Source organism: Plecotus auritus (assembly GCF_963455305.1).
Source record: "Plecotus auritus genome assembly, chromosome: 7".
In the NCBI taxonomy this organism is placed as follows: Eukaryota; Metazoa; Chordata; class Mammalia; order Chiroptera; family Vespertilionidae; genus Plecotus; species Plecotus auritus.
This window is the reverse complement of record NC_137774.1, coordinates 13836108-13862025: the sequence shown is the minus strand read 5'-3', so window position 1 is coordinate 13862025 and position 25918 is coordinate 13836108. Positions and strand designations below refer to the sequence as shown.

At 49.3% G+C, this 25918-nt stretch overlaps 1 protein-coding gene across 2 annotated transcripts; it reads right to left on the bottom strand.

Moving 5' to 3' along the window:
• Positions 1-2629: 2629 nt before the first annotated feature.
• Positions 2630-24242, bottom strand: LIG3 (DNA ligase 3). Of its 2 annotated transcripts, none has more exons than XM_080679854.1 (20): positions 23895-24242; positions 20660-21210; positions 18630-18773; positions 16590-16787; positions 15438-15589; positions 14368-14534; positions 14178-14255; positions 13583-13751; positions 11922-12077; positions 10061-10192; positions 9595-9674; positions 8490-8577; positions 8094-8171; positions 7657-7780; positions 6908-7050; positions 6519-6593; positions 5965-6111; positions 5309-5513; positions 4840-4958; positions 2630-3652 (listed from the first exon to the last, which is right to left on the bottom strand). In XM_080679854.1, exons 2-20 carry the CDS (start codon positions 21204-21206, stop codon positions 3419-3421), a joined length of 3036 nt encoding a protein of 1011 aa, XP_080535980.1. In that variant the 5' UTR covers positions 21207-21210; positions 23895-24242; the 3' UTR covers positions 2630-3418. The 2 variants fall into 2 exon arrangements, with proteins under 2 accessions (XP_080535980.1, XP_080535981.1); XM_080679855.1 differs by having other exon boundaries at positions 14368-14450.
• Positions 24243-25918: the final 1676 nt, after the last annotated feature.

Sequence of the window (25918 nt, the reverse complement as noted above, 5' to 3'; positions counted from 1 at the left end):
GATCCCATTTTAGTTACTATCTAACCTAGGGAGAAAACTTGATTTTTATCCTTGAATACTCCTTCTGGCCCCTCATGGATCTTTGGTCTTAATTTTATCATGGAAACATGATTCTTCCAGTTATTTCTTGGCTTTTGCTGTGATTGAGAAACTTCAGTTGAGACTTTTAAAACAAGAGAGCTGACTGGTTCATGTTTGAATACTTGGATCCAAACTAGTAAGAATAAGCTGTACAGGAATTAGTGCTCAATAATATTGTATAAATTTGTTGAAATTTTTTGGATGAGAATGTGTTACTTCAAGTGGCTTATATTAAGATTCTCTCAGACTTGGGTGTAATACAAACCCAAATGTGTATTTTTTGTTACAGATCTCTGCTTTTTAATTTTGTAATAAAGTTTCATTATAGATGCCTGTCCGATCTGGTGTGAGGCTGCCAGAGATCTGATAGTTAAGATTGACAAGAGTTGATCAACCACAGGCTAATCCCAGGCGTGTGCACACAGGTATATGCACTTGAGACTGCATTATTGTTGGAGTTGTTTGGGTCATGTCCTGTGGCTTTGGTCAAGACAGCCCTGTTCCACAGATAAGGAAGGAAACTGAAGCTTAAGTGTTGTTGTGACTTAAGAGCTCACTACTATGAGGGAGAGGCCTGGAACAGCCTAGATGAGAATGGGAGCTGGGTAGAAAAAGGACCAATTATAAGACCAGATATGAAGAAGCAGTGAGTTCAAACATTGCCACTGATTTGGTGAGAGATGGGCCTTAAAGATATATGTATAAATAAATAAAACCTGGCCGATATGGCCTAGTGATTGTCAACCTATGAACCAGGAGGTCACGGTTGGATTCCCTGTCATGGCACATGCCCTCGTTGGGGGCTCAATCCTCCCAGTACAGTGCGTGCAGGTAGAGTGCATGCAGGAGGCAGCCAGTCAATTCTCTCATCATTGATGTTTCTCTCTCCCCCTTCCTCTCTGAAATCAATAAAAATAAATTTTAAAAAGGTGATGTGTGTAGAAAGGAGTCTGAGGACAGCCAGTGTATCCAATTAAGTCTTCATGTGACCCTGAAAGATGGATGGTGGCTTTTGGATACAGCTATGGTAGCTGGCGTGGCTCAGAGGTTGGCCCAGCCTTGTGGGCAGACTGCTGTGTGCACAGGCCTGCAAACACCTCCTTGATCAAGTGCCCAGGGGAGGGGACTCCCGAGAATGCAGCCTTTGGGAGAGCTAGGTTGTGTGCAGCTCTGCCCTGTGACTGAGGAGACTTGTCCAGTGTGTAAAGGCTTGAGGCTGAGCCACAGCCTTTTGTCCTCATTGTTCGGGGCTGCTGACCCATTGAGCACCGTGATGACCTCTATCTGCTGCCAAGCAACAGCTTACAAAGGCTCAAGGCCTATGGAAATACATGAAAGGATACGAAATTGTATGTGTGGTGTAATCTCAGCAGCTCAAAGAAATCTCATGTCAGAAAGACTGGAAGGAAAGCACTTTAAACAGTGAACGGAAGTGAACACCCAGCAAGCACACCCCTCAGCTGTGAGGCTGCACCCTGAGTGTAAGCACCCAGTAAGGGCAGGTGGGGCTGGGGCTGGTCAGTCGGGCCAAAGGGCAGCGGCAGTGTCCTTTGGCAGATTCTCCAGGGGAGGAGTGCCTTGTTCTGCTGCCCTGTCCAGTTGTTTGGCCTGGAGGCTAGAGAAGGGGGTGGAAATTTATGTAGGTCAGCGCTCAAAGGATCAGCTTTTGTCTCCACTGAGGATAGAATAAAAAGGGTGTCTTATTCCCAATACTGAAGCCAGACTGAATGGTGCCTATTCAAAACCACCCAATGTCCTGAGCCAGAGACAAGGCAGCACCTCCCCCTCCTGCTTCTGCCTCCCAACACATTTTAACCAGCAGGTGGAGACCCAGGTCAATTAGGTTAAAGTTGGCCTCCAAGCTGACTGGCCAGCAGCCTCCCAGCAGAGTATATTGCCTTCATTGCGTAAACCAGAGGAGGGCTGGATGGTGGTTCTCAACCTACAGGCCCAGACAAAAGTTCCAGAGGTTGAGCCCTATTCCCCTCACAGGGGAGGACACACAAGCCTGCTAGCTTAATATGAAAAAAGGGAACTGACCCTCAAGCCTGAGAACACAGGAGCTAGTGTAGAACCAGATGGCCACCTGATGAGCAGCGTGCAGTCCAGTGTGAGCTGTCACACAGGAGGCTGTGGGAGTGCTCAGGCCTCTCCTGGGTAGGGTCTGAACATGCATGCCATTGTTGATTTTCCCAACTCGGCGAGGCTGTACTTTCAGAACTTACAGTATTCACTCTTTACAGTAACCCCGTGATTTAGGTTCAATTCCTAACCCCATTCCTTTGGAGGCTTAGATGTTGAATAACGTGTATAAAGTTATAGCTATTAAATACCAGGACTTGGATTCAAACCAGGTCTCCCTGCACTATCCAGTGTGGTAGTCACTAGCCACATGTGATCACTTCAAGTTGGGTTAGCATGAAAACTAGCTCCTCGGTTGGGTTGGCCACATTTCAAATGCTCCACAGCTGATGCGGCTAACTCGTGTGGATCAGTTAAGATCTATGGCACATTTCCATTGCCGCAAAAAGTTCTATTGAACAGCATTGGTCTACACTAAATTGTTTCCCTTTTATTCAAAAAAATCAGTCTTGGGTGGCACAGGAGTCTTTCCTGTAAGCAGGCTGTGTAGATTTGTCCCCGGGGTTATCCTGAAGAGCAGTCTTATTTCCAGATGTTGGGGAGGCTGGTCCTCCTGGAGCCTGTATCCCCCAGAGTAGCCCCAAACTCCCTTTTCTTCATAAACGCCCCACTCTCCTACCTGATCCTGGTTCAAAGCAGACCCACACCCTGTTAACAGGAGAACCAGACAACTAAGTCATAAAATTTTGTTTCCTTTCAGATGAGGCTTCACTCCTGGCAAAAGGGGCCAGACTGAATGCATGTTTTGCCAAATATAAGCAGCATTTCTGAGGGAGGGCAGTCCAAGAAACACAACTTTAAAAGGAGCGTGGAAGTGAAAGGGGCAGGCAAGGAAGGAGAGAAGACCTTCGGGAGCCCAGCCTTCACTCCTTAATCACTAGGAGTTTACAGGGGGTGGGAGTGGGAGAAGGGCAGAGATAACTGCAAGGTATTTTATTTTAAAAAGGAAGAAAGGCGCCTTTTTAAATAACACTAAAAGACAATAACCAGCACCTAGATCTGGAAGATCAATACAGCCAGCAGGAGGGTGACTGCCCTGGTGGCACCTGGAGCTCCTGACTCCCGGTTGGAGAGATCACGCACGGTTGGTGGGTTTTGGAAGACGCACTGCTTGGAGAAGGAAGTCCATCCTTGTCTGGCTGGGTTCTGCCCCAGCCAGGAAGGGTAGGCGGAAGGGAGAGGAAAGGCAGCAGTCCTAGCAGGGAGCCACCAGTCTTCGTTTCCGGATACATGCCCAAATCCACTCTGGGGAGACCTGCTGGGCCTCAGGGTTCTTGTCCCTGCTACCCAGCACATGTGTGGCTGAGGCCATGTCAAATTCCTGTACCAGGTCCCCATCAAATGCCACAAAGTAGCGTCTGAGACGGCTGAAGTCTGGTGTGGAGGGTGGCAGGTAGAGCCGCACCCCAGTGAAGATGTCCAGCAGCACCTGCAAATGCACAGGATCAAGGAGGGGTCGGAAGTGGGGCCAATCTGTGCTGGGGGCAGGTGGGTCTCCACGCAGATGAGCATAGGCCAGAGGAGGGTTAGAATAGGAGCCGAGACGTAGGGAGCCTCGCTAGTGGTCAGGACATGACTGGAAAAGGTTTACTGGGGAAAAGACACAGACATCAACACCCCCATCCTCCAACCACTTCAGAGTACATAGGGATGGAGACCTGCTGGGTTCTTATGCCTGCTACCCAGCACATGTGTGGCTGAGGCCATGTCACTCCTCCATCCTTGCAGAGCAAACATGTCAAACTTGAGGCATGTGGCCCGCCGGCCGCGAGTTGGACATGCTTGCTGTAGAGGAAAGGGAGGAGAAGGCCCAGCACTGGAGCCTGAAGGGAAAAGTACACGTCTCTACGGACCATCCAGTGGCTGGTGGGCAGTGAGGTGCTCATTCAAGCAGCCCACTGCACAAATAGCTAGAATGGCGGCCAGGAGCCCAGCTCACTGCTGTGGGTGGATTCAAGGGCTTCAGGTAGGGAAAAGGTGGCAGACATTCTCCAGTCTGCTGGGGCCTCGGTTCGGGGCCTGAGCTGCCGGACTTCTGGCAGGGTGTGGGTGCTGTGGTCATGCTCTCCAGTGACCAAAGGCTTGCTTCTCTACCTGCCCTTCGGGCCACCAGCATCCCCAGGGTTGAGCCTAGTTACTGGCCTCAGTAAGGGGTTGAGTGTAGTCAAAAACTGAGGTAGCACTAAGGGGAAAAGGCTTCTAGGTGTGAGGACAGGCACTAAGCCGTGCGTGCCCTCTCCGCTCCTTCTGGCTGGCCCTGCACCCGCCCTGAGCACAAACTCACACTGCTGCACTCCCATTCCCAGACGGCTTTCTCCCCTTTAATGTCAACTGTGACTGCGATCAGCAGCCGGGTGGGTCCCTGCAGCCTCTCGGCTGGGCTGGGCTGTCTACCTCCTGCCTGCAGACACAGCTCTCCTTCCTCTCGGCTCCCTGGCCAGCCGCCTCTGCAAGGCAACGAGAGGGCACAGGTAGAGCAGCTGAGGGAGGGGAGGGGTTAGGCCGTTAGTCCCAAAAACACCTTTGCTCATCTCTCAAAGTTCAAGTGCAGGGTGTTGGGAACACGAGGCCCTGGACCAAACCAGCCCCTGGTGCAATCCTCACCCTCACCCTCACCTTTGCGTGGCACGGGGTCTCATCAGAAGCCTTCCGCTTCTCCCCCACTTTCACAGCAGACTTCATGACCAGCTTCTCCCCGACTTTCATAGGGGAAGGCTTTGCAGTGGGCTTGTGGCCTGCAGGAGAGCGCACGGGGTAGAGCTAAGGAGAGGGTCAGGGGAGTTGACAGTGGTCCCTGAAGTCAGGGCAGCAGACAGGGCCAGGCCTGCTCTGCTATGAGCAGGGTGAGAAGGGAGAGCTCAGAGGTAGCTAATCCCCAGAGAAGGGCTCTCCCAGGGTCCTGTCACAGGTTTACTGAGCAATGGAGGGTGCCCAGCAGAATGGACTCTGGCCCATGGCTGGACACACAACAGGAGTGCAGTCAATGTCAGCTGCATGGACAAAGAATCACATGATCCGAGAGCTGGAATGGGAGGCTGGGTCCTGTCCTTTGATGTCCACCCTCACGCTGCCCTTCCCTTCTTACCATTTTTGCTGTTGGGGTGGCGCAGCTTCCCTCCTGCCTTCTTGGCACTGGGGGAGGCCTGATTGGGGGAGGTTCTGGCCTTCTGAAGCACAGCAGGCCCCGAGGTGCCCTCATTCTCTCCGTTGTTACCCCCTGCAGTGGAGCTCCCTTCGTCTCCAGCGACCACAGTGAAGTCTGCCCTCTCCTTGGACAGCTGGTACAGTTCCTGCGGAGGGGAGGAAGGACGGCCTCAGAGGTGGTCTGTGTAGTCTGTTTTAGGCACATGTGGCTGGGGAACAGACAGGGAAGAGAGAAATCCCTAGGGAAAAGAAGCTGGCTCCTGGGCGCCTTTCTAAACTTTGGCTGTTTCCTTGAGTAATCTGTACAAATCACTGTACTATTTCCTGTTCTTAACAACGTAGAGACTAGCCTGGGGCCAAGCCCTCAGCAGGATGCTGTGAGAATAGGAGCTCTCGCTCTAGGACCCAGCACCCAGCGGGGCCTGGTGCCCAGCGCTGCTGCTCCTGGCCCTGCCGCAGTTTGGTCTCCCTTTCTACCTGTCCCTGCCTGTCTCAGGGGAATGGGAAGAAGGGGAAGACAGAGGACATGGGAACAGGCCAAATGCCCACGGTTTCAGGCTGGGATAATGGGGTGGAGGACACACATGCAGCTGGCACCTTGAGTTGGGGGAGGTTGGTGGCAGATTTCCAGTCCTTATCATCCCGGATTCGGGTGCACCGCGGGAACCGGATGGAGATCCCGTCGGCAGTGTGAGCCTCGGATTTGGAGAATTCAGCCCCTGTGATCTCCCACACGGCAGCTTTCTGTCGGTAGGAAGCTGGGTCACTCACGGGTAAGAGGAACATCTCCCACCCAGCTGGAAGCAGTGCAGACAGAACTCGAGCCCTGGCTGGCGGGGGGATGGGTCATGTCTCGCTGCTGCTGCTGCTGCTGCTGCTGTGACCCTCCGAAGTACTGTCTTCTTTGGGCCTCACTCTGTCTTACTGAGAGCAGGGACTGGGCCAGGTCACTTCTGGAGCAGACCTCTGCGACTGGGGACGGGTAGTCTCTTTCCCTCTCCATTGAGGAGGATTCCTCGGTGTTGGCTGCGCAGCCCAGACCCCTGCCCCTGGGTGGACTGCCAGTGAGGTTGGGAAGGCATCTCTGTGGCCCTAGAGAATTTGCAAGCCTACTCTATGGGCTGAAGGACCGCAGGCCGCTGGGTTGATACCTTCGGGTCTGGGACGATGAAGTCGGGATAGTAGATCTTGTTGATTTTCAGCCAGCTGGGTATCTTGCTGGGATCCTGGAGGAAAAAAGATGTTGTCTTGGGCTATTCCCAAGCCAAAACCAGACTTCACCCTCTCCCAGTCATGGGACTATGAGAAGAGGTGACTCAGCATAGAAGGCTGACCCTCAGCTCGTGGGGTCCTCCCTGCCCAGAGAGGGTGTGACCTTGAGGGCCTGCAGCCGTTTCCACAAGGTAGGCAGGCACTCGGAGACGCTGAGGCCTAACACTGCTCCCATGAACACAGATAAACGCTACCTGCGGTCCCCAAAGGGCGGCCTGTCTCAGAGACCAGGGCCAGCCCAGAGGCCGGGGCCAGCAGGTCTCCCTACCTTGCTGATCTTCACCATGTCCAGCTCCTTCTGCAGGCGGGCGAGCGTCGCGTCGTCATGGCCTCCTGAACACTTGGTGACTGTGCACCACTTCTGGCTGCTTGGGTCGTAGCAGCCCATGAGGAAGATGGACATCATGCCACCTGGGACGAGGGAGGGCCGAGTTGTGGGTGGAGGGAGCCCTCTCTGCCCGCCCCACCCGCCCATGAGTCAGCCTGCTGGAGAGCAGTGGGCCTGGGCCTTGGCATCAGAGTGCGAGCTCACCTCTTGGATCTACCTCTTACTCGCTGTGTAAGCTTAACCTTTATGAGCCCCAATTTCCTCTTCAGTAAATTAGGGATAATCACACCATTTGTTGGGCTCTGGTGAGGACTAAAAGGAAATGAACAGTGCCTGACACACAGTAGGTCCTAAAAGTACTAGTTCTTCAGACTCCAGCTTTCCCTCCAGTCAGGAAATTGAGGTTTTCTCTGAGGAGAAGGCTGCCAGGCCCTGAGTAGTTGGTGGTGAGTTTCCTTGTGCTGGGCTAGCACAGGCTGTTCTTGTCTGACCTCTTCCTGCCCAAGTGTTTAGCTCTCAGATGTCGCTGACTGCTGAGGTGACATGAGCTGAGTTGGGGACCGCTGATCCAGAACTTTGCAAGTCATGACTGGCCTTGCTGGCAAATTAAGCCGGTAAAAAGGCCAGCCCGTACCCTGAGTGGTGCCTTTCAAAGAAGTTATCTGCCCAAGGCCAGAGCCCACCCTGACCTTTGCTCCCTTGCCCATAGAAGGCCCCAAGGACCACCAGGTCAGCTGTGTCAGCCATGGCCCCCTCATTCAGATAGTCTTTCTTCACTTTCAGCCAATGCCGCTTTCCAGGCTCATATGTACCCTGAGGGGAAGCAAGAGAGAGACCACAAACTAGAATGGAAACGCCATGAGGGTGGGATTTAACTCTTCACACAACATATCAGACCTTCCACTGCCCATCCCACTCCAGGGAAGAGCCCTTGGGCTCCAGCACTACAGGAGACACAGCAACCCATTCTCTAGATCCAGAACAGCCGTGCAAACCCTGGAAAGATGCCCCTCAGCACCCATCCCCAACACCGCAGGCCACCACTGCCATCTCCTGGCCAGGGCTGGAAAGGCTCAGCAGGGAGGGCTCAGAGTACAGGAGAAGGCAAAGCCTGTGACCATCTTACCTTTGCGTCCTTCAGCACCAGCCCTTCCAGGCCCTCTCGGATCACCCGGTTTATCATGTCGACCAAGTCGGATGCTTTCTGAGGGATAAGAGGAGAGATGCTGAGAATCGAGAGGGTATGAGAATTGAGAGGATGCTATGTAGAAATACCTTGACTTGAATACACAGAACAAAGGGTTTGCAAAGCAGGGACCCTGCCAAGATGCTGTGGCTTTGAGACACAGGGAGCCCCCTAGTAGGTTTCATGCCCTGCCCTCCTAGGTGGAGACTAGGAGACAACATATGCACATCAGCAGCCCCCATAATATCACTTATTCTCTCAGTCACATCGGGCCCAAGGGGTTCTCTGCCCTGCTTTCAAACCATTAGGCGCTGCCTAGGTGGGGTCTTCTCTCACCGTAACTTGCTTCATTTCTGAGAACATGATCCGGTTGGGAATTTCAACCATGTTATCACGAAGAAACTTCCGCCGCTCACACAGGGGCCTAAAGGGGGCATGAGAGCCGAGTTCAGGCCAGGATCCTCCCACTCCCATTAGTTCTAAAGAGGGAAGGGACACAATGACATACTGCTTCATGACGCTGTGCCACGGCTTCAAGCCCTTGTGTCTAACGGTTCTGCCCGTCAAGGGCTACAGGGGCTCCCTCCCAGACAATGTGAGCTGTGGCATAGAGCCTCATCCTACAGTTCCTGTTTCTACTTTATTGAATCATGGGAGAACTGGTCTCTAGCCCAAACAGATTGTATGAATTCTGGTCCCACCCAAAAAAGGACGCCGACTCTTTGTTTTTTATCCCTGGCACCTGCCTCATCCCAGGCCCAAGGCTGGCTGTTTCTTGGGTCAGCAGACCATAGGCCTCAGGACCTGAAGCCCAAACCCCAACTCCTACCCCCAACACTTCTCCCTTCCACTGCCCTTCCCCTCCACTCAAGGATGTGAGCCAGTGTCGGGGGCGGTGGCACAGTGTGTACACTTTCTAAGTGTGGAAGAGGCCAGTACTGGCTTCTTGGGCCTAAGAATTTGGAGGCAGCAGAGCCAAGACTGCTAGTACTCCCTAAAATGGTCTTGCCCACAATCCCCGCCACCCCTGTCCCCTCATCATGAGCTTCCTGCTGTGAGTCTCTTCGGAAGGCAAAACCTTTGAGCTGAAAACCATCTGTCTTATGTCCCATGGGTGCTGTTGGAGAAAGAAACTGAAACCCTACTGTGCTCACAGTCTATTTTTGTCAATGGTCCATTTTGCTGTAGCGGAGAAAGTTTGGGGGTGGGATTGTGACTTAAGCTCTCAGAAATGAGGCCTAGTCATATCTTCTCTTCCTAACACTAAATGGGGAGTTGACTGTGTCGCAAGTGTGCTACCTCCAGCCTTCTCCTGCCACTGCCCCTGGCCCTGTCCAGCTCCTGGGCACAGAGGTATGCGATCCAGCCCCTTCTTTACCCTCCTTTCCAATCTGAACCCCCCCCTCCCCCGCCACCCAGGAACTGAAAATAGGTTCCTCACCTGTCCATCAAGCTGACATCATTGAAGTAGATACAATCAAAAACAAACAGGCAGACATTAGCATCCTGGAAGGCAGCTTTCTGTAAGGGCAGAGGAGGGTAGTAGGTACAGAGAGAAAAAAATAAGAGAGAGTATAAAATGGGTAATACCAGTTACTTCTGGAGACCCTCTGAAGCACCTGATAGAAAACTCCTATTTGTGCTTTGGGGTCCCTGGTCCATAAGGGCACTTAGCAGATGGTCTTGAATAGAAACCAACCCAATAATAGTTCCCAATTCTAGATCTTTTCTATGCAAAAAAAAAAAAAAAAAAAAAGACTTAAACTCTGGGTTAATTCAGAAATGAGTAAGCCCAACCCCAAGTGAGTGATCGATTCCTCCACTTTCAGACCGATAGCGCGCGCGCGCGCGCACACACACACACACACACACACACTCATTTTTGCACCTTTGCCCTGAGCCAGTACCTTGTGCACGCCCAGCGTCCCAAAGGGCAATGGTTTGCCTGTCTTGTTGTCGATCAGGAGCACCTCAGAGTCCAAGATCATGCTGTGGCCCCCAGGGAAAGCCTGGGGGATGTAGTCCTTAAAGTGGGCCACCTGGAGGCAGAAGAGTCACTTAAGTGAGGGAGAAGCAGGCAGCAGGGACCGGAAGCCAAGCCACAGAAAGCAAAGCCCAGGCCCCAGCAGGAACAGAACCCCAGCACATGGAAGCCCAGCCAATGGACACAGGCCTAGGCCCTGTCAGCCTCCTGGACGGGAGGAAAGGGGTATGTTTCAGAACCCTGTCCAGACCCAGGGGGAGGCCGGCCCATGCTGAGTCCTTTTCTATGGGCTACAGAGGAGTTTGGCGGAAAAGGAAGAAACAGAGAATACGTGGGGGCAGGCCCACAGGAAGGGAGGCAGGAAAGGTGGGCCGGCAGAGATCTGTGGGGAAAAACAGACTGGATGGGAAAAAGATGGAAAGGAAGAAATGAACCCCCTTAGGAGCAGCAAGGAAACCCGAGAAGAGACTTCTCTGAGTGGGAGCTCTGAACCCAGAGCCATCTTCAAAGCGAGTAAGAAAGGATGCTTGGAATTGGTTTTTCCTGATCAAGGCAGAGCCCTAGTTTCTGACAGTTCCCGACAGGGAGAAGCCCACTGCTATCCATGGAGCCCTACTCAGTGATGCCAGCAGTGAGGTCCTTCACTGTGGTCCAACTCCTCCCTGGCAGGAGACACTGACCACAACCACATGTAATTCTTAGAGTGGGGACAGGAAAGGCCTGCACCCCCGTTCCACTCTGTTTCAATCCCCTTACGAGCCAAAACCACAGGAGAAATAAGGGGTGAGTGAAACTTTATAAAGGAGAGAAGGGAAAGGGCTCGCGTTCTGGGGAGCTGGGCTCCGACTCCTCCCCGGGTAACAGGAGGTGCCCACGGAGCCACTTTGCCGGGAGCAGTCCCTCAGCAGTTTCCCTGTGCGCCCAGCGCACGTGAGCCTGCACTCAGGCTCCCTGGGGAGGGAAGCGGCTGCCGGCTGTCCTCTGGAACCCCTGAAATGAACACCTGACTGCTCCATGTGCCCACAGGAAGGCCCGGCTGAGGAAGGATGTGAGCCACACACCACGGCCTCTCCACCCTGGGGGCTCTGAGCTAGGAAAGAAGGGGTAGCATGGATAGGAGGTCCATATACTCACTAGCTACTGGGGCCAGATGTTCCAGCTGCTTTTCCTTGAAGGAAGCCCTCACAGAGGCCCTGAGAGCTGAGAAGGGCTGAGTAATGAGGTTCTCCATGCCCCGATTAAGGGCTCCCAGATGTCCCCCATGGGGCTTTAACAGCAGAATGTAACTTCTGGAGGACCAGGGCTTTGGTTCTATTATTTTTTTATTTTTTTATTTTTGCTCTATGTCCACCCCTAGAACAGTGCCTAGCACAGACTAAGCATTTGATAAATTTGAACAAATTCAAGATTGACAACCCAATAGCCCCTTTGTACCTGAACCATAATTTACCTCAGTGGGAGCACACAGGAAATGGAAACGCAAGAAACCATCACAAGTCACTCTCCAGACAGGCTCTCTGTCCCACCTTCACTGTGGGCAGGGGAAGCATCGATGTCCCCTGGGGCTCTGTGCTGACTAACCCAGGTCTGGGCTCTGGCTGGCCTACTGAGCAACCCCTCATCATTAGAAGAGTCCAAAAATGAATGAGTGAATTCATTCATTTACTCGACAAATACAAAACAAACCTATTGCATAGCGGAGCTGGAATGGCTATGGCACTCTGGCCCTGAGTCTTAAGAGGCAGAAGGGAAAAACAGTCCTGGTAGGAAGGAAGGCACCTTACCTTGTGAGGTAGGACGGGCTTGAGACTGCGGCTGAAGTAGCTGAAGTGGTCTCCGTCCTTATGCACCTGGACTCGCTCCCCGTCATACTTGATCTCAGAGTACATGCCGTTAGGACACTTCTTCATCGCATACTCAATGGACTTGCAGGCCTCGGCCTTGGGGGTGGGGGTGGGGGAGAAAAGCCTGGAGATTTACAGGTGCTCTTCCAATGAGGCGTGCTCAGCAGGGACAGCCCAAGGGCCCTGGGATGCCTACTGAAGCACTCCCTCAGGGCAGCCACTGACGAGGTGATGGGGATGGAAAAGGCTGGGTAGGGTCATGTCTGGAGTTGACACAGGAGCTTGCACTTTGAGGACTATGAGTGCAATTCATTGTAGAGCTAATAGAATTCCGCTGAAACAGCATTTCACTCCCCCACTCCCAATAATTTAGGGCCTTGCAGGGCTCTGGTTTATTAAACACACTGGTTATCGTGGCACAGGAGGTACGTAGAGGTAAGATTAGAGTGCAGGTGACAGAAATGCTGGCAGGGTGGCAGTGACCCGGGGTCCCTAGGACAGGACAGGACAGAGGAGTGCTTATCAGATACCTGTGCCATCCTAATGCAAACAGTAACGGCTACCATTTGGGGGATATTTATGTGTCAGATTGCATAAACATTTCATCTTCGATGTAGTATCTTATGTGATAGATAATACTGTTTTCATTTTATGGATCAGAAAATTGAAGTTCAAAGAAGTTAGATGCTCACCTAAGATTACATAGCTAGTAAATGGCAGGAATTAGGTGTGAATTTAGGCTCAGCTCCAAAGGTGTGTGGTTAACCACTAAGCTATATAATCCATGCCACTCTTCAAATGACAGTTTGCAGAACAGACTCCAGAAAGAATTCTGATAAAAGTCAGAAAGCCACTACTGCAGATGATCGGGGTATGTCCCTGGGATGGAGATCTTGCTATTTTGGTGCTGGCTGTCCCTCCCACATTCCTAGGAGGGAGAGAATACTTCCCTACCCCACACACAGAATCCTAAACCTAGGCTTCAGTATAATACACAAGACAGTGTCATAAAAAGCACTGCATAATGGAACCACCCAAAGGATCTCATAGTAGGCATGCAGTACACATATAGGGAAAACCAATGCCAGAAAGGAAACCCTATTTCTTAGAAATGAGTTGAGGCCCAAGATGATCTGTCAGAGCTGGTCTTCGTTCTCTAAGCTTCCTCTTCCAGAAGAAAAGGAGGCCCAAGTCCCACTGCCATGGGAAGCCTGGCTCTGCCACCCACTCTCAGAGCTATTTTGAGGCAGGTCACAGAACCTCAGGAGTTACTTACAAATCCCCCTGTCTCCGGGAAAGATGATGGAAAACCATCCTAGGTAGATGCTTCAGAGGGTTTCATACATCATTCAGACAAGAAAACTAACTTGCGGGTGGCAGAGCTGGGCCTCGAGTTCAGGTATTCCCAGGAGATCATGGTATCTTCTCCTTGGCCTTTACTTGCCCATTGAGAAACAGCCTTCTACATCTCCACTCTTCCTTCCCCAAACTCCTGCACTCACCTTGTAAGGGCCATCAGCACTCACACCCTCCTACATCTCCCAAGGAAGGAGCGGATACCCAGAGAGGGGGAGAAGGCAGGGCCCGAGCAGCATCCTTACCAGCATGGGCTGCACCGGGGTCATCAGTGAGGCCTGAACGCTCAGAGCTCGTCTCCGGCCTGGCTCTTTCTCCACCTCCTGCTCATTGCGGAGGACCCGCTCCACCACGTCCTGCAGGTTGCGCGAGGCTTTGAAGGCTTCATAGGCATTGGGGTCAAGGGCGTCTAACCTGCCGATGTGGACAGGAGCACAGATACAAACCCCCCTGCCTTTGACCTCACTGCTTTGGATAGCAGGCTGTCCTCACAGAGGAGAGAGGGGACAGGGCTACGTCCTATTGTCTAAAGACTATCACAGGAGAAAAGAGCTCTTGGACAGCGAGCTCTTCTGAGACACTGTGTCTATGTGGATGCTACTCTAGCCAAGAGGGGGCTGGAGTGGGCAACTAACTCGTGTTATGCTTTCTGTGAGAAGGGTACTGTTATCTCCATTTACATATGGGGAGACGGAGGCTGAGCTAGGCCAAGTGACAGGTCCCCCAGAAAAGAAGAAGGTGGAATCAGGATTCAAATCCAGATCGGGACTCCAAAGTCCTGACACCAGCTGGCAACAAAGGAAGCTGGCAGCTTAGGCTGTCAGAGGAGCTAGTACTTACACGTGTTTTGCACCTGAGTTCATCTTCAGATCATGTTTGATCAACCTGATGATGCACTTAAGGTCATTGGCTGTGCACCTAGGGGATGAGGCACATTTAACTTGGTCTTTGAAGAGCTCTGAATCCCCAAACCTTCCTTCCCTAGTGATCCCATCTCCCCTCGCCCATCCCCACTGGGCAGCTCCCCAACCTGGAGGCGATGTCCTGCAGGGCCTGCTGCTGCTCATCCTCCTTGGTGAGCTTGGAGAGCCGCAGGAGGAATTCATCCACCTCCTGGATGGTGAGAAGGCTCTTGGCAGCTGGGGGGAAAGACTTGCTCTGCTCAAAGAAGACTCTGATTGTCTCTGACACGTCACCCTGTCTCCAAAAACCAAAATGCCACTGCTGCAACCCCAAAGTGGCCAAGGGTACTCCCCAATCCCTAGGACCTGAAGAGATTTCAATCACTGCTCCTATCCCCAGCTCACACACTGACCTCACTTCTTAGAGAATCTATCCCACCCACAGTTTCTGGAAAGAGTACCTCCATTCACCCAAGGATCTGGCCAACTGCCTTAGCTGAAAGTGACACAAGGACTAATTCAGGGCTGAGCCAATCTGATTCCCGTTAGAATTTGAACTAAGAGACAAATATGGTCATGAGATAACGGTGGGTGCTCAGATAGAAACTTTCCATGGTGCCGAAACCGGTTTGGCTCAGTGGATAGAGCGTCGGCCTGCGGACTGAAGGGTCCCGGGTTCGATTCCGGTCAAGGGCATGTACCTTGGTTGCGGGCACATCCCCAGTGGGAGGTGTGCAGGAGGCAGCTGATCGATGTTTCTAGCTCTCTATCCCTCTCCCTTCCTTTCTGTAAAATATCAATAAAATATATTAAAAAAAAAAAAAAAAAGAAAGAAACTTTCCATGGTGCCAGGGCTAGAGCCATGGACACACCAAAGCTGAATGGTAAGCCCAAGTTATGGGGGAGGGAGGAGAAGAAAAAATAGGGTCCAAAAGAGCCCCAGGAGAGAGAGCAGGAGTCTTAAATCCCGAACCTCGAGCGCTGGCTTTCGTGGCTCAGCAGTAATATGACTTCAATCCTCAAAACCTTATGAAACTAACAGCTGCAGCTCCCCTTCAGCTCTCTCGTAACGGAAGCCTGCTCAAATGGGTTTCAGTTCCTAAAACAGCCTGTGCCCTGACCAGAAAAAAAGAGATCGCAGGTGCCTGGCTTGGCAGAACCCCACCTGGAATGCCGCCCACCCTCCCTTTCCTCTGACCTGCTCCAGGTCTCGTGCCATATCATCTGGGCTGCAGTTAAAAATGCGGCTGAAAAGCTTCACAATCTGCTTATCATTCAAGTTGTAAACGCTCTTAATAACACCTGGCAGCAGCAGCTTCACTGTTAGGTATACGTCACCGTGGAAACCATCTGGAGACAGACAAAAGGAGCTTAAACAAGTAAATACATAAACTCAAGGAACTGAGAGATGTCTACATTGCTGCCTGTACTGCTACAGCACCCTGTGCACTTCATGACAGCAGTAGAGGTCACAGTGTTTGGGGGTTTATGTGTCTGCCTCCCCTAACGTAGCCCCTGGATGAACTCCCACAGAGTAGAGCCGTGACTTTCACTTTAGTGTCCCCAGTGATGAGCACATTGTAGATGCTCAATGATGACTTGTTAGATGAATGAAAGAAGCAGAGTTGGAAGTTTCTATTCCAAGCTGTGCAGTGATTCACAAAAACCTAATCAAACATGCAGGACAGTGAATCTTCCTCTTGCTCAAATGGGATGGATTCTTCTGGCCTCCTGGGGGTGGAATAAGGGCAGGGGAAGAAAGATGCCAATGTGCTCAAAGCAGAACTGGCTACATACTTGGCGAGGCCCAGTACAAAAATGGAGATGTGGGCTCTTTGTTTAAAATTATTAAGAATTGGCCCAACCAGCTTGGCTCAGAGGTTGAATATCGACCTATGAACCAGGAGGTCATGGTTCGATTCCCGGTCAGGGCACATGCCCGGGTTGCAGGTTCCATCCCCAGTGTGGGGCATGCAGGAGGCAGCTGATCAATGATTCTCTGTCATCATTGATGTTTCTATCTCTTCCTTTCCCTTCCTCTCTGAAGTCAATAAATCTATAATAATAAAAGCGTAATATGCTAATTAGACCGGACGACCTTCCGGACGAAGCCACAGCGGCGGGGAGCCAAGGCAGAGGCAGCAGAGGCCCCTGGGAGGCAAGAGGCAGCTGCCAAATTTCGTGCATCGGGCCTCTAGTATATATACAAAAAAAAAAGAAAAAAAGAATTTCAAGCCAGCAATAGCAGAGCATTCAACCTGTGCAACTGTACAGTTCACATGCCCATGAATCTGGCTATGGCTCTGAACTCTCTAGAGGAAAAGCCCACCCAGAATGCTCCAGGCCTCACCTCCAGCCGAGCCTTTCTGAAGAAAGTCCTGGATGATCTGGGTCTTTGAATTGTAGCTAGGATTTTCAGCCACCATGGCGCACAACTTCCGAAACTCACGTAACAGACAATCCTTGTGTTTGGGGTCACATTTGCTTGAGGACAGACTTGTCTTAGGGGTGGGGCTTGAGCAGGCTTCCCCAGAGTTGTTGGGCTTGGCTGTTGGAGAGGAAACATCAGACATGATTAATTTTTCTTTACTGAGAAGGAAGAAAGGGAAAGTAACAGGTACTCTACTGGTGCTCTATATGTAACTTCACTTAATCCCCCAAAATAGCCCTTTGGGGTACATATATCACATTTTATAGGTAAAGAAATGAAGGTCAAGTAATTTCCCCAAATCTCACAGCTATTAATGGCAAAGAAACAGTGGCTTCACACCCAAGTAGAGGACCAGGTGAGGAGCATCTGTTTATATGAGCGCTTCAGAGAACAAAGGCCACCTTCATGCCCAAAGTGGCCAGGAGGATCTCAGAGCAATTGTATGTAAAGCTGACCCCAGAAAAGTTGGGATGAGGAAGGGGGAAGAAATCAAAGGATGTGTTAGTCAATGTGAAATCATTGCTATCGCAGACTGTCAGAGCTGGAAGAAGCCATAATATTATCTAGTTCAAGCTCTTCTTCCTGATGAGAAGACCTAGGCCTGAGAAGAGAGACATTCCCAGCCCTTTGCCACCCCCATCACCACTTTCTTTCTTAAAGGTTGCCAACGAGCGGGGCTTTTCTTCCAGACACCCCAAAATAACTGTACAACTCTTCAGTGATCCCCTCTACGTCTCTGTGACAATTTACAAAACAAATTTCACTTTGCAAGCTTGCAGCAGAGTCATTAGCAAGCAGCCTGCTGATGTAAACTGCTGCTTGTCTGGCTTTGTAAATTATAAATGCATCCTCATGTCTGACCTGGAGTCTAAATAGGATGCTAGTGAACAAATCTTCAAAGCATTGATGTGCAGCAGGTTGCAAGAACCAGAACACCTTGTTTCCCTCAACTTCTCCCAAATTCCCTCCCCAGGACCAGGGCCTTTCCAGAAGCAAGTTGTCCTTATGGTCACCTGAACTGTTCTCTACCTTTGGCCTACCATTAACAACAGAAAAAGCACCTCAGAATTTTAAACTAATAAAAATCCCATAGACTCAGGCACCCTTTTACAACCTTATCTCTTGTAGTCTCGTGAGAACACTGTGGGCTACAGGAAGCAGGTGCTGCCATTCCCACTTCACAGATGAGGCCTCAGAGGCTCAGAGGTGAAGTGACTTGATCCCTGAGCAAGCTGTTGGGTCACAGTGCTGGAACCGGGACCCATGTCTTCTGACCTCAAGTCTAGGCTTCTTTTACTCACATAAAGCTACCATCCCAAACAACTCCTGTGTCCATGTGTTTTGGCTTCATTTTCCGTACCTGAGTTAGTCAGACCATGTTTCCAAATAAGGCACAAGAGGATGTAGGGGAAAAGAGCACACGTGTTGGAGTTAAACAGACTTCAGTATAAATACTAATTCCATAATAAACCTGAATATCAACTTTTTCATTACAAAATAGACCTAATGGAAGTACTTCCTAAGGTTAACTGAAGAACAAAAACTGCATATGTAAAAGCCCCTACCTTGCCCAATGCTATCTGTTACATAAGGCATGTATGTTACCTGCCTTCTCCCTTTCATCTCTAGTTTGGGCAAGCTTAAGGAAGCAATTTTTCAAAATTCTTTCATTATCAAAAAAACAAGGAAGTAAAGGGCAGGTTATAATAAGCTGTCTGACCCAAGTAACTACTTCAAAGGGAAGTATCGTCACAAAGTAAATATCTTTCTGTTATAATAGATTAAAGTATACAAAGAAATGCAATATAGGTAGAGTGTTGCGAATTAGCATTATCTGTCTCTGCTCAGATGGAAGCAAATTATTAATGAGACAGAATTTCACTCTTAGCCACAGTCCCAAATAGGATAACGAATTAAAAGGAGGATCATAACAGCTAACGTAGACCTAACCTATCTTACCTGAAAAGCCAGAAAACTTCCGGGGATTGGTATTGGTAACAAATGAAGCACCTTTCACTGGAGATGTCACCTGGCCCGTGGCTGTCAGCTTAGCCTGGACAACGGCTTTCTTCTTTGGTGTGCTAGCTGCCTTAGAAGACAGATCTGTAGGACCCCAAAAGAAAGGAAAATAGCCTTCAGTGGAAGATCCCTGAGAAAGCTTCCAAACGACCCATCAACTGCTTTTACAGCCTTGCTTGGTAACCAAGTTTACCCCAAGGCTGATTTCTGCCTAGGTGGAGGTAACTGGTAATATGGTATTAGGAAAGAGTGTTCTGGGGACAAAAGACCCAGTTACCCTTTATTTATTAATAGCTTACATTTTCATCAACACTCTTTACCTCTTATTCCACATATGACAATCTCCAGATTATTTGGGGGAAATCAGAAATCATTATCTCAATAGATAATACTTGGGAACCTCAGCTCCATGGAATTAGCCCCGATTTATAGATACACAAAAAAGTAAGTGAAAAGGGCAGAGAAGGAAAACTTCTGGCTGCTGAGTTATTTGAGTTGTGACAGTATATTTTCCTTCCTCGGAATGAGATGGGTCAAGGAGTAACAGGCTGAGGCCAATGGCTAAGGCAGCGCACAGGAGGAAGAGAGCTTGAGAAAGGTATATATGAGAAGTTTTCTCTCCTGGATGTCTTTTTCCCCCTCTCAAAAAACAAGGATAAAAACAAAACAAAGTAAGGATAGATGTCTATTTTTAGAGCCACAGAGTCCTCCTACAGTGATAAAAACTATGCTTAATTGTAGATATGAATATTACTTTAAATATTACTTCACTGAAGGTCATAAAGGACTAATTGGATTTGGAAGTATCGGTATATGATTTCTAAAATAGGCATTAATGTAAATATGCATGTAGGTGAGCCTTTATTATTTATATCTGTTTGTGTATGTGCATTTTATGTCTATACATATACATTTTCTAGCTCTAGCAAAGATACCTCGTGGCAACAAGGACACGTAGCATTCAGATTTTGGTCTCTAATGCCACTCCTCACTAACAGGAACCAGGACTCTTCAGAGAAATGGCGGATCCCAGGGCAGGCAGAGGACACACAGAAGGTAAACCTAAGAGCATCCTGTTATGCCAGAGAGTAAGGGAGTACTTGAAAACATTTAAAAAAACAAGATAAAGGCACTCAGGACATAGAAACCAGCTCAAAGCATCTCCCAACTGGCCAAGTATGGGACATTAAAGTACCAAATTAATAAAGTACACTAAAATTATAAGCCACCAGGAAAAAGAAGTTATCTATGAGTCCAAACTGAAAATAAATTGATAGACAAAACTGACCTACCAATAAATATTCTGTTCAAAAATGTAAATGTAATAAAAGAAAGACTATGGAATGTTCCAGATTAAAGGAAGCTAAAGAGATACTACTAAGTGCAATACCTCATCATAAGATAGGGATTCCATCCTGGAGGGGGGAAATGCTATAAAAGATATTAACAACTGGACAAAACTGGAATACAGATGGTAGATTACAGTATTATAAATTTACTAAAGAATACATTTACTAAAGTTGCTAGCTGTATGTGGGATGGTCATGTAAGAAAATGTTCCTATTCTTAAACTGTGTGTGTGTAAGGAGAGAGTAACAGAGAGAGCATACATAAACACAGACAATAAACCAAAGACAGTTAAATGTCAACAAAAGGTAAATCTGGGTAAAGGGAATATAAGTGTTCTTTGTACTATTTTTATTCTTGCAACTCTTCTGTGATTTTGAAATCATTTTCAAGAGCATACATAAACACAGACAATAAACCAAAGACAGTTAAATGTCAACAAAAGGTAAATCTGGGTAAAGGGAATATAAGTGTTCTTTGTACTATTTTTATTCTTGCATCTCTTCTGTGATTTTGAAATCATTTTCAAATAAAGTTAACAGAAGATAGATAAACATTGGACTCTACTCTCCTTGTCATTTTTTTCTCAGCACCAGTAAGATGAGAAAGCAGTATCACCCCACCTGCAATGTGCTGGCTTATCTGTTCCTTCTCATTATCTTCCAGCTCTTCCCAGCCTTCCAGCTCTGTGAGGTCCTCAATTTTTTTTGTGGTGGCCCGGGCCCGCTCCAGTTTCTCAAACATGCATTTTATGTGGTACCACTCTTTCATATCACCCCCCGACTCTGAGAAGGGATTGGGCACCACTTTGCCGATTCGGCATACACCCTTCACAATCTTTTCCTTGCATTTTTTGCAGCCAGCTGTGCTGCGCTTGGCATAGTCCACACAGAACCGTTGCTCAGCCATCTCACAGGGCCCACTGCAGAGCCCCACATGCGACCCTGGCACGAAGGCAAGGCAGGTGGCACGTGGTCTTAGATTGCCTTTTTGAAATGACAGAATGGGCTTTCTTTTCTGGAGGAGGCAGCGCCCATGAAGCCAATCTGTTTCTGACCACTGGCTGAATTGTTTTACGTCTGGCCAGAGATGTTCTCGGAATAGGCGTACTTCTTTTCGGCTGAGTACACCGAGGGTTGGTGGGAAGAGGATCTTGAAAGCCAAAGTCATACAGCTGCACAAAAAGGGTGAGAGGCAGAAAAGGTGAGATATAAATGAGGAGCTAGGCTTTCAAATTCTCCAAGGCCAAGGTCCTATACAGTCTATGCTGACTCATCAAACACTTTCCAATGTATAAAAGATTTAATGCCTATGAGGATGAAGAGTTCTAATACCGTAAAATTCAGTCTGCAAAGGGTATTCAATTATCTAATGTACACATATATAATTAGTAAATCACAATTCAAGAGAATCCAAATAACGTAAAATCTTTTCTCAGGAAAGCTTTTCTCAGGCCATCAGCAACACCTGATACTCAAAATGAATGATGACCCTTAAGTATTACAAGACCTGAAGCTTTTTTTTTTTTTAATCACCAAGAAAAATTACATGCCCATGAAGTTTTGTTTTTTTAAAATATATTTTTATTGATTTCAGAGAGGAAGGGAGAGGGAGAGATAGAAACATCAATGATAAGAGAGAATCATTGAATGGCTGCCTCCTGCACACCCCCTACTGGGGGTTGAACCCGAAACCTGGGCATGTGCTCTGACTGGGAATTGAACTGTGACCTCCTGATTCATAGGTCAATGCTCAACCACTGAGCCACGCAGGCCCGGCTCCATGTTTTTAATGTGAAGTATGGATATGTGCCACCCTTGGAAACTAAGCCACATCTATATAGATCTGTAATTTAATCAGAAGCCCTATTTCGAGAAGCAATTAAAGGAAGCCTAGAATCAGACTGCTTGTGTTCAAGTTCTAGCTCATTAGCTGTGTGACCTTGGTCGGTTACTTAACCTCTCCTTTCTTCAATTTCCTCAACTGTAAAGTGTGGATAATAATTGTGCCAAGCTCAAGGATTTGTCACTCTAAGAGTAAAGCCTGTAGAACAGAGCTGGGCACACAGAGAGACTCCCTATGTGCAATTAGCCTGTTTATATTTCAGAAACTCGAATCAGGGAATGCTGAAGTATCTGGGCGGCCAGAATCAAAGGAACGGATAAATCAATCCCAATGGAAACAGGAATAATACATGCATGGTATCCCCTCATTTTCTTAGATTCCTATTTTCTGAAGTATCTTCATAGGTCTGATTTTAAATATACCGGAAATTACTCCAACCTGTCCACTGCTTTGTGTGAAACTGCTATTGGGTTACATATAAGGAAAAGCAGACTTCACTTAACGTAGTGCAATGTGATGCAGGGGAAAGCAGGTGGATGGGAATCGGGGATGAGAGTGCAAGTGTGACCTTACAGTTTAGGGGCAATGTTATCTTTGAGAAATGCCTGAGTCTCAGTTTTCTTGTTTGTCTGTTTTTGTTGTTAATCCTCACCCAAGGCTATTCCCCCACTGATTTTTAGAGAGAGTGGAAGGGAGTGGGGAGAGAGAGAAACATCGATGTGAGAGAGACATCAATTGGTTGCCTCCTGCACACTCCCCCACCGGGCTGGGGACAGGAGCCTGCAACCAAGGTAGGAGCCCTTGACTGGAATGGAACCTGGATGCTTCAGTCCGAGGGCCTACGAGCCAAACCGGCTAGGGCTGAGTCTCAGTTTTCTTATTTCTAAAACAGGGAAAATAATACCTACCTCACAGAATGGTTGGGGAAGTTAGAATGAGTCCATGGATGGGCTGGTGTGTGATTTGTGTGGGGTGGACTGTGAACGGCTTAAAAATGTATACAAAATGTGCATATTCATAAATGCATTTTTTTTTTGGAGCACTCTATGACTTTGATGAAATTCACAAAAAAACTCTCTAACCTCCAAAAGTTTAGGACCCACACAGCCTGGCTGGTGTGGCTCAGTGGTTGAGCATGGACCATGAACCAGGGGTCACAGTTCTATTCCCAGTCAGGGCACATGCCCCGGTTGCAGACTGGATCCCCAGTAGGGGGCGTACAAGAGGGAGCCAATCTGATTCTCATCATTGTTTCACTCTCCCCTTCCCTCTTCCTTCCTCTAAAATCAATAAACATGTTTTAAAAAAATGAAGAGCCACGGAGGTGAAGTACAGGAAAGTATGTATGGCAGGCTCACAAAAGGAGCTGAGAACATTCCTCAGAACTGTTTACGAAGCAGCCCACACCCATCGGGAAAGGAGCCCCTCGCCGCGCGTGCCCTGCGCTCGGGGTGTGGAGGCCCAGGAGGCGAGGGCCACGAGGAAGCCAGCGCTGCTTGGAGGAAACCGGTGGGTCCCACTCCGGGGCCCGGCTCAGCAGCTGCAAAGGCGGCCGAAAGGAACCTGAGGCCTGGACACAGCCGGGCCGCCGCGGCTCAGTGGGCTGCACGGGGCGGGGAAGTGAAAGCCTACACCGCCTTTCCTGGAGGACCTTCCCGCGGAGCTTTCGGGGCAGTGGGTAGGGGCGCCCGGCCAGCCGACACCGGGTGGCACGGGGACGCGGGGAAGCGAGCCCCTCGGGCAGAGGACACAGCCAGGGCTGGGGAAAGGGACGCAGCCGGGTCCAGAGCGGCCCCCGCGGGGAGATCCTCCTTGGCGTAGACCCGTGGGGGTCTGGGAAGCCGCGCGCCAGCCCCCATGGGCTCTCGGGGGGCCGCCACGTCACTGAGGGTGTGCCCCGCACTCCGCGGGCGGGCGGGGGAGGAGCTGAGGGGGGTGCCTCCCGGGCCGCGCCGAACCTTGCGCCGGGCCGCCTCCCTCCCCACTGCCTGGACCCGCCGCGCCGCTGCTCACCTGCCTTCCCGGCTCCGACACACAGCGAAGGCCTCGGACCCGGCGCCCACAGGCCGCGCTCTGCCACCGCGGTTGTATCGCCTGTCTCTTTAAATCCGGGTCCTAGAGCCGGCCGCAGCGCGCAGGCGCGAAGGTCCCGGCCCAGACTGCGCCACACGGCCCCGCCCTGCGCCTGCCACGTGGGGGATTGTGAGGTTGGGCGAGTGAGGCGCTGGGGTCCGTGTTGTAGGGTTCTTCATCTCCGATCGGGGCCCAGGAAAGCAGAGGTTCCGGGACGTGGTGGCCCCCGGGGGCGCAGCCCGGCCTGGACTGCTGAGGACTCCCCGATTTGCTGATAATGTTAGAGATTGTCTAGTCTTTAAAGATACTGGTTGCGAAACTGTATTGTAATGAGCTTGAGGAAGGCAACGAGTATGTCATTCAGCCTACTTTTCCGTATACCCTCTGTCTTGTTTCCACACAGTGCCTAGCGCATAGTAAGTATTCTACAAATACTGAATTGAAAAGAGGCATTCGGTAGATATAGCAGATATAAAATGCAAAGAAGTGATGGGGACAGTAATCCCGATTGGGTATTGTTTAAAATGTATTATATCATCTCTTTTAAACCTGAGGTCAGCTTTTTGAGAGATTAGGATGGCTATTTTTACAGAAGAGTAGCAGGCTCAGAGGAGGTTAAGTAAACTTGTTCAGGTTCCAGAAATGGCAAACTATTGGGCATTGTTAGAGAGGTAAGCCAACATGAGGTCCTGGAGGGAGTTATGTGCCACGTGAACAGAACTTGGCCTTTATTATATGTAGGGGATGGAGAGCCCTGTGGTGCCTTAGGAAGCAGTAACTACTGTCAAGCCGGGTGTGGGGAGAGACTGAGTAAGGGAACTAATTAGAAAGTTCTTGGTGCTGGCTTTGGCTGCACATATACTAAAATTGGAATAATACATAAGCGTGGCTCCTGTCCAAGGATGACAAGCAAGTTCATGAAGCAGTCCATAATTTTAAGGAAGAATAATGTTTGTTCCTTTTTATTGTATCTATATGAATGCTAACTAAACCTATTGCCATAATCATTTCACAATTATGTAAGTCAAACCATTATGCTGAAACTTTAAACTTACGTATGTCAATTATATCTCAATAGAATTGGGGGGGGGGGGGGTCCTTTGTGACAGATGAAGGTGGCCTGAACAAGCTCAGTTGTGGTGGAGAGAAAGGAGCATTTTTTGATAAACATTTAGATTTTAAATTACCTTCTAGACAAAGTGCTCATTAACCTAAAGATGAAAGAGGATGACTTGAGTGAGCAGGTAGATAATGGTGCCATCAACTGAAATGAGATGAGAAGGGAGGAGGAGGCCTTCAAGGGGAGAGGAGGAGTTTTGTCTTGGAGATACTAAGTTTGCTTGGTTGAGGCCAACCACCATCCCATTGTTTGAAGTGAGGTAGTCTCTTCTGTGTCCCAGACTGAACAAGGTCTTTGGGATTAGAAGGTCACTGGAGGTTTAAGTCCTAATTCTGGCAGTTGAGTGATCCTGTACATACTCTTATTACTGCATTTAAGTGTTGTTTTGAAAATCCCCATAACTATCTTTTCCCCTAGCTCTGTGCTGTCAAATGCTGTCATCACTAGCACATGTGGCTCTGGAGCTCCTGAAATGTGGCTAGTCTGAATTGAGATGTGCTGTAAGTGTAAAGTACACACCGATTTCAAAGATGTGTTACCAAACAAAAAAAAGACTGCAGAATATCTAATAATATATTTATGTTGACTATATGTTGAAGTGATTATTTCGGATATATTGGAATAAAAATCTTATTATTAGAATTAATTTCAATTTTATTTTTACCTTTTTTTTCAAATGCAGTGACAATTGAGTAAAAACTGGAAAGAATGAAGGAGAGAGCCACGTGGAGCTCCAGGGTAGAGGGGGCAGCAAGTAAAGGCCAGGATGTGTCTCATGTAGGGAGCTAGCAAGGAGATGGGTGTGGCTGGAGCAGCAGGAGTCAAGGTTGAGAAGAGTTAGGAG